The following is an 8,817-nucleotide window of genomic DNA, read 5'->3' on the forward strand; positions in this document are numbered from 1 at the left end:
TGCCACTCCCGTCTGGACCTCCGGTTCCTGAGGGTGGCCCTGCATGTCCAGCCAATCCATAGCGTCCTTCGGCGTATCGAAAAACAGGGTTCTGTTCTTGTGGAACACTTTCAGTTTGGCTGGGTAGAGCAACATGTAGCGGTGTCCGGCCTCCCTCAACCTTCTTTTCACCACCCCGTAGTTCATCCTGCTGCGCTGTACGTGCAAAGTGTAGTGCGGATACACTGTAATTTTTGCTGACCCCTTTTCGATTGTTCCTCCTCTGGAAAAATTCAAGTATTTTCTCCCGATCCCGGTAATTCAGAATCTTTGCTATCAGCGGCCACGGGGGGCACCCGGGGGCGGTCTTTTTGTCAAGGCCCCGTGTGCTCTCTCAACTGCAAACCCCTGTGTCAGTGCTCCGCCTGTTATCTCCTGCAGGAGCATGGTTTCCACATATTCTGTTGGATTGGGGCCCTCCATTCCTTCCGGCAGACCAACAATGCGAATGTTGTTGCGTCGGGCGCGCCCTTCTGCCTCCTCCTCCCTGAATTCCAGGATGCCCACCCGCTACACAAGGGCATGGAGCTCCGATCCATGGGCGGCGCATGCCGCCGTGTTCGAGGCCATTTCCTGTTCCAATTTTCCAGTGCGTTCTGCAATCGCACGCACGTCCTGTATTAGAAGATTAACTTCCTCCTGGACTGCACCAATCTTGAGGTCCAGGCCCACTTTCAAATCGCTCATTGCCAGGTCCAGTTTAGTCTCCCAGGCAACTTTCAAGTCTGCTATCGCAGCCAGCACTTCCTGGATCGTGCCTGGTGTCTCCGCTACTGTCGTACTGGTGTCTCTACTTTTGCCCCCTTCTGCGGCATGGGGCGACCTAGCATAGGTCTCCAGTGTGGATTGCTTGTTTTTGGGCTTCACTATCCTGGAAGACATCCTGCTATGTCGTCCGGGCACAACCCGGCAGCACCCCCTCACGTGCAAGCGGTCCACATGGTGCCTGGCCCTGCTTGGCACTGCAAGGGCCAATACCGCCGTGTTCAGATGTGTCCTTATTGCTCGCTCCTCGCCTTGGGTGGGTTGTGTCCACCCACGTAGCTACGCCCCCGTAGTGTAGCTCATCCGGTCTCCGCTGTAATCTCTCCATAGCCAGTGATCGTATGCATCCGTTGGCCGGGCGCTCTGCCACCACGGCTCTCTGTCGGCCCTTAGGCCATCCAAGCCCCAGTCCAGCCCAGGGTGCAGTCCACACGCTCCCCAGCCAGGGAGGCCGCCTCCTGTCTTCCGATTATGGCTCACACTGAGGACCCACCACCCTCCACGTTCGCAGGCCAGGGCACTTTCACTGAGTCTCTTCCTAACTCCGCCAATCGCCGCCACTGGCACATGTGCCGCTGGTGTTCCTGCGCACCCCGTTGCCTCTTCCAGTGCCCCTTGTGTGCTTCAATTCATCTTTGGGCCCTTCGGCGCTATGGTCTGCGCGGCGTCTGGTGCTCTCTGGGGGCAGCCCCCCAGAGCGTGCCTCATCCTCTGTGTGCTGGCTCAACCCGCAGCACTGACCGTCCCATCTCCCACGGGCACTCCAGTTTGCAGTTTACTATAGTGTTAGATGTGTGGGGTGTCTATGTGGGGCAGTTGGCAACCTCTTTGTCCTTCTCCTACTCCTGTACAAGGTTTATCCCCTGCCTTGGTGTGTGTTGCTACTGCCTCTCTTCCCCTCTCTCCAGGCAAAGGGGCCACTGCTATTTTGTTGCAGCCGAACTTATGTGCTCAACACAGCGCTAGTTAATATTGCCTTGCAATATGAAGATACCTTGTATCTTCTATGGCTCCCCCAATGTTCGGTCTGTCTGCGTCGCTGGACTGGCGCCCGCCGCTGGTTCGTTTGTGTTCCTCTGATTCTTCCAGCTGCAGGCCATGCACCCGTGCGCATTGAATGCGCTCCTGAAGATGTCGTGCCTTCGCTCTCCCCAGCCACAGGACAGTTGTGCGGCCTGTACCGCTCGCCTTGCGCTTTCCACTCCACAGCGCTCCGGCCCCCTCAGATTCACGTCTCAGGGTGGCGCACGTCTGCAGATCACAGGCTTCGGCTTGGCTCACGGCAACGTCCCCAAGCATCCGAAAGCTCTTTTGTTCTCGCCGCCATTTTGATTATTATTTCCTCCCAGCGCTCGCCGTACAAAACCATTTGTAACTTCGTTTCTGTGCATCGCGTAAACACCAACGAGTGCACTCCCCGCCTTCATAGACATGGATGTAATTTTTCAGTGCTGGCGGGCATCCGTGCACACAACCATTGTAAGGATCATTACAGGATCATCGGAGCTCCTCCGGAGTGCATCCTCTTACATGGCCGTCCTGGCCACGCCCCGACAGCCATACTTAGCCTCACGGATATCGGGAAGCGATACAAGATCCAGGCCGACAATCATCGCCGAGAGACTCCGGAATGGAAGGTTGGCTCTAGGGTATGGCTATCCACTAAGTATCTACCCCGATGGGTACGACCGACTGAACTCATATCTAGATTTATTGGTCCCTACACCATTGTGGAAAAGATTAATCCGGTGGGCTTCCATCTCAAGTTGCCACCCAACCTACGACGGGTTCACCCGGTGTTTCATTCTTCCCTCCTTAAAAGAGTGGCACAGGATTCAGGTCCACGTTCCGATCCGGTGAGGACAATCAGTCTCCATTTCAGGAATATGAAGTAGAACGATTGTGCGATTCAAGGTATAGACGGGGGCGTCTAGAATACCTTGTGCATTGGAAAGGGTATCCTCATTCCAAGGACTCCTGGGAGCTCATGTCTCATATCACTGCCCCGATCCTTCTCCGTAAGTTCCATCGCGCCCATCCAGGAAACCCAGGGAGGGTTTGGCATAGAGGGGGGCATACTGTCATGCGTTTGTCTCCCTGGCGCTTGTGGTCCAAGAATTGCTTTACTGGAATGCGAGCCGCGTTCTAGTTCTTTCTGATACACTCCACGTTGTGTATTTAAGCCACGCCCACTCAGATGTGGGCGCGTTGCAACTTTGCAGATTGCACTCTGCGGTTTGGTTGCAGTACGCTTAGTTTTCCTCTTTTGGGCTTGTTGCCTGCTTCTCCACGTTTCCTCTTGGGGAACCCCCCTTCGGTTCCCATCTCTTTATTTTGCCCTTGCTTTCGTTCCTCTGTTCCTTGTTACTCCGGATCATTCCTCTCTCTCCTCCTCTCTCTTTCTACCCTATTGTGGGTTGCCTTCATCCCTTTCCGGTACGCAAGAGCAAAAGCAAGAACATTTGAAAGACCTTATTATGGCATTCCCCAATGTATTCTGTGAGAAACCAGGGAGAGTATATGGTACTTATCATTATATCAGAACCCCAAAGACCATATAGACTCCCAGAACCACGAAAACAAATAGTGGTTGAGGAAGTGAAAGAAATGCTGAAGGCAAACATTATCGAGCGCTCTTCCAGTCCATGGTCTTCCCCTATTGTGTTGGTACCTAACCCGATCATTCTTGGAGGTTTTGCATAGACTTCAGGCAGGTTAAAGCCATCTCTGCCTTCAATGCCTATCCTATGCCACGTATCAATGAGTTCATAGATAAACTTGGAAACACCACGTTCCTATCAACCCTGTATTTGACCAAGGGATATTGGCAGGGCCCAGTCACTGGCATAGCGGGGGCCGCCGCACCCCCCTTGGGAAAAAGTCACTCTGCCTTTGTGAAGAAATTATTCCTATTACACTGTAACAGAAATAATTTCTTTATGAAGGCAGAGTGACTACAAAAAGAAACTATTTATTTTTGAAGTACAAGGGCCCCCACCACCGCATGACATGAAAGCCTCTATGCTGGAGGCCTCCATGTCTTGGGTGAGCTCTATGACTTCAAAAAGAAAAAGTTTATTTTTTAAGTCACTCTGCCTTCATAAAGAAATTATTTCCATTATGGTTCGGTCCTTAACGGAAATAATTTCTTTATGAATTCAGAGTGACTTCTAAAATAAACCATTTCTTTTTTAATTAATAGGGCTCCCCTCAACCCCATGAGCTGTGCGTGTGTGAGTGTATGGTGAAAGGGTGCACACTTAAATGTATAGGTGGCTGCATGTGTGAGTGTATGGTGAAAGGGTGCACACTTAAATGTATAGGTGGCTGCCTATGTGAGTGTATGGTGAAAGGGTGCACACTTAAATGTATAGGTGGCTGTCTGTGTGAGTGTATGGTGAAAGGGTGCACACTTAAATGTATAGGTGGCTGCCTGTGTGAGTGTATGATGAACCTCGCCGCCCGCTTCTCCATTTGATACGGATTTCCCTCCTGCGAGCCGGACTGCCAACTGACCTGCTTGGAATACGTTGTGTGCCTCACCGCCTGCCTCCTCTTTGACACGGACTGCCTCTGGATTTCCTCTTCTTGCCGTTTTGCTTCTTGTCTCCCGCTCCAACTTCTGACCCGGACTGTTTGGATAACGCAGATTCGGGGATTTAGGACCTTGATTTTCTTTTACAAGTACACAGACTTGAGACTGCCATAGTGTACTTGGACTTTGAGGCGTCCTCGTGCCGTCAAGGTAGGCTTGATCATTCCTTCTGCTTCTTTGGGATTCTATGAACATCTGACCATTCCAGATGTTGAACACTTCATTTCTTGCTGACAGGATTAATGTACGGTAAGCCTTTTCAGTCCTCTATGTTTGCAAACTTTAGTCAGTTACGCTTTTATGCTTACTACTTGGGATTTCTCATTGCAGAGAATACCACAGGGTCCTGTACTGAGTCTTCATCACTGACCTCTGATTGTACTTGGCTCTGTAACTGGCAGGTCAGTGGTCATTGCATACCTGACTGTTATCTATGGTTTGCTACGGTTTGCATAGTACTGATAGCTTACTTTCTTTGCAGTAATCAGTGTATCCTCCTGCATATCCTGTGCCTTGTTCTGCCGCACCCGTGTCTTGTTCTGCATCCGGTCTTTCAGTTGATTGGCCATTCTGGTTGTTCTTTTCTACAACCAGACAGGTACATTAATAGGAAGACTTTGTCTCCCACACTACGAGTCAACTCACTTCATTCAGCATACCAAGTGAGCATCTGACAGGGTGAGACAGCCGGTGCTGAGACGCTGTATACCCCCCTTTTTTGTTCATCTACCCCATCCTATTTTGTAGGATTTTACAGTCCCAACTCCCTCCACCCCCTTTTTACACAGACACTGGGCCGAGGAAGAGGGTGACAGAGTAACCAGACTAACTCTCTCACATCATACTCGGCATGTCCCGTTAATTGGGTCAGGCAAAGTCAGGCACTTTACACTAAATGCATACACCTGATACCAGTTAACTGTCCTCACACACATAAAAGGCAATACCTAAAGACACACTCTGAGCAAGTTGGAACACGAGTACGAGCAGAACGTCCAGGACAAAGGCAAACCAACTGAAGTAGAGCAATGGGCCAAGGGACGAGAGCAGCGGGCTGAAAACCCCAAGGGTTCCCTATTGAAAGTCGTTGCCTTGGACACACCACGAAAGACACGTGGAGAAGGCCAGATCCCACAAGTGAAGATTGCATTATGTTACAAGGACGCCAGCGACCCTGCAGGGTGAACAGCAGAGTTGGGGAGGCGAGGCCAAGCCTGTGGTACTAACCTTGACTCGTGAATTGAAAATAGCAAAACAAGAAAGAAGCACACACCGCTGGTTAGTTGGCAAGCGACCTGAGAGACCGGTGTGTCTTAAAGCGAATGAAGTAGCAACATTATATTACAAGTGGAGGCTGCACGTGTATGGATGAGACATGAAGAAATGCAGACCTGTGAATTAACTTTGAAGTAAAAGGCAGCTGTGAGATCAGCGATACTAAGTAACAGAGTGGTTCGGAGAAAGGAAGTAGCCCATTTGAAAGTCTCTGTGAAAGGTACATTACTTTAAGCTATAAATTGAAAGTGAATTAAAGTGAGAGTAACATGAACTTTGAGTCGAAGTGGTCCTGCGGTGGGCTGTAAGAAACATGCACATTCGAAAATCTTCGACATCGGAAAGGGGTCTGAGCCCGAATGAGGGAGACCCGAAGTACAATAAGTTTGTGGAAGGGAACCCCCAGCAGGATTATGTTGAACTGTGACATGAGACCTTGCAGCACACAGTTCGCGTAGGTCCCCCTCTGTCGGGCTCAGACCTCTCACATCACAGTTCAACACAAACTTGACAGGGGGCTCCCTTCCCCGAGCTTATTGTACTTTGGGTCCCCCTCAATTGGGCTCAGACCCCTTTCGGATGTCAAAGACTTTCAAATGTGCGTGGTTCTTACCAGTTCTCACCAGTCTATTGGTAACCTCAACAAGCCAGGCAGCATCACCTACCAAACCCACCAAACTGTCCAAGCCAGGCAGCATCACCTACCAAACTGTCCAAGCCAGGCAGCATCGCCCACCAAACTGTCCAATCCAGGTGGCATCACCTACCAAACTGTCCAAGCCAGGCAGCATCACCCACCAAACTGTCCAGGCCAGGCAGCATCACCTACCAAACCCACCAAACTGTCCAAGCCAGGCAACATCACCCACCAAACTGTCCAAGCCAGGCAGCATCACCCACCCAACCCACCAAACTGTCCAAGCCACGCGGCATCACCTACCAAACCCACCAAACTGTCCAAGCCAGGCAGCATCACCTACCAAACCCACCAAACTGTCCAAGCCAGGCAGCATCACCCACCAAACTGTCCAAGCCAGGCAGCATCACCCACCAAACCCACCAAACTGTCCAAGCCAGGCAGCATCACCCACCAAACGTCCAAGCCAGGCAGCATCACCTACCAAACCCACCAAACTGTCCAAGCCAGGCAGCATCACCCACCAAACCCACCAAACTGCCCAAGCCAGGCAGAATCACCCACCAAACTGTCCAAGCCAGGCGGCATCACCTACCAAACTGTCCAAGCCAGGCATCATCACCCACCAAACTGTCCAAGCCAGGCAGCATCACCTACCAAACCCACCAAACTGTCCAAGCCAGGCAGCATTACCCACCAAACTGTCCAAGCCAGGCAGCATCACCCACCAAACCCACCAAACTGTCCAAGCCAGGCAGCATCACCCACCAAACTGTCCAAGCCAGGCGGCATCACCTACAAAACTGTCCAAGCCAGGCAGCATCACCCACCAAACTGTCCAAGCCAGACAGCATCACCTACCAAACCCACCAAACTGTCCAAGCCAGGCAGCATCACCCACCAAACTGTCCAAGCCAGGCAGCATCACCCACCCAACCCACCAAACTGTCCAAGCCAGGCGTCATCACCTACCAAACCCACCAAACTGTCCAAGCCAGGCAGCATCACCTACCAAACCCACCAAACTGTCCAAGCCAGGCAGCATCACCTACCAAACCCACCAAACTGTCCAAAACAGGCAGCATCACCCACCAAACTGTCCAAGCCAGGCAGCATCACCCACCAAACTGTCCAAGCCAGGCAGCATCACCCACCAAACCCACCAAACTGTCCAAGCCAGGCAGCATCACCCACCAAACTGTCCAAGCCAGGCGGCATCACCTACAAAACTGTCCAAGCCAGGCAGCATCACCCACCAAACTGTCCAAGCCAGACAGCATCACCTACCAAACCCACCAAACTGTCCAAGCCAGGCAGCATCACCCACCGAACTGTCCAAGCCAGGCAGCATCACCCACCCAACCCACCAAACTGTCCAAGCCAGGCGTCATCACCTACCAAACCCACCAAACTGTCCAAGACAGGCAGCATCACCCACCAAACTGTCCAAGCCAGGCAGCATCACCCACCAAACTGTCCAAGCCAGGCAGCATCACCCACCAAACCCACCAAACTGTCCAAGCCAGGCACCATCACCTACCAAACCCACCAAACTGTCCAAGCCAGGCAGCATCACCCACCAAAACCCACCAAACTGTCCAAGCCAGGCAGCATCACCCACCAAACTGTCCAAGCCAGACAGCATCACCCACCCAACCCACCAAACTCTCCAAGCCAGGCGGCATCACCTACCAAACCCACCAAACTGTTGAAGCCAGGCAGCAGCACCTACCAAACCCACCAAACAGTCTAAGCCAGGCGGCATCACCCACCAAACCCACCAAACTGTCCAAGCCAGGCAGCATCACCTACCAAACCCACCAAACTGTCCAAGCCAGGCGGCATCACCTACCAAACCCACCAACCTGTCCAAGCCAGGCAGCATCACCCACCAAACTGTCCAAGCCAGGCAGCATCACGCACCCAACCCACCAAACTGTCCAAGCCAGGCGGCATCACCTACCAAACCCACCAAACTGTCCAAGCCAGGCAGCATCACCTACCAAACTGTCCAAGCCAGACAGCATCACACACCAAACCCACCAAACTGTCCAAGCCAGGCGGCATCACCTACCAAACCCACCAAACTGTCCAAGCCAGGCAGCATCACCTACCAAACCCACCAAACTGTCCAAGCCAGGCAGCATCACCTACCAAACTGTCCAAGCCAGGCAGCATCACCCACCAAACTGTCCAAGCCAGGCAGCATCACCTACCAAACCCACCAAACCGTCCAAGCCAGGCGGCATCACCTACCAAAACCACCAAACTGTCCAAGCCAGGCAGCATCACCCACCAAACTGTCCAAGCCAGGCAGCATCACCCACCCAACCCACCAAACTGTCCAAGCCAGGCAGCATCACCTACCAAACTGTCCAAGCCAGGCAGCATCACCCACCAAACTGTCCAAGCCAGGCAGCATCACCCACCCAACCCACCAAACTGTCCAAGCCAGGCGGCATTACCTACCAAACCCACCAAACTGTCCAAGCCAGGCAGCATCACC

At 52.4% G+C, this 8,817-nt stretch overlaps 1 protein-coding gene across 1 annotated transcript; it reads left to right on the top strand.

Annotated features, from left to right (window-relative positions):
- Window positions 1–6,270: 6,270 nt before the first annotated feature.
- LOC138520585 (uncharacterized) lies at window positions 6,271–8,064 on the top strand. The gene has a single exon (XM_069632916.1). It carries the CDS (start codon window positions 6,271–6,273, stop codon window positions 8,062–8,064), a length of 1,794 nt encoding a protein of 597 aa, XP_069489017.1.
- The last annotated feature ends 753 nt before the right edge of the window (window positions 8,065–8,817 follow it).

Source organism: Ambystoma mexicanum, chromosome 13 (genome assembly GCF_040938575.1).
Source record: "Ambystoma mexicanum isolate Mex_15411 chromosome 13, UKY_AmexF1_1, whole genome shotgun sequence".
Classification (NCBI taxonomy): Eukaryota; Metazoa; Chordata; class Amphibia; order Caudata; family Ambystomatidae; genus Ambystoma; species Ambystoma mexicanum.

Bases quoted from the DNA above. Each gene is read 5' to 3' on its own strand.
- LOC138520585 (XM_069632916.1), top strand. From the start codon at position 6,271: ATGTGCGTGGTTCTTACCAGTTCTCACCAGTCTATTGGTAACCTCAAC.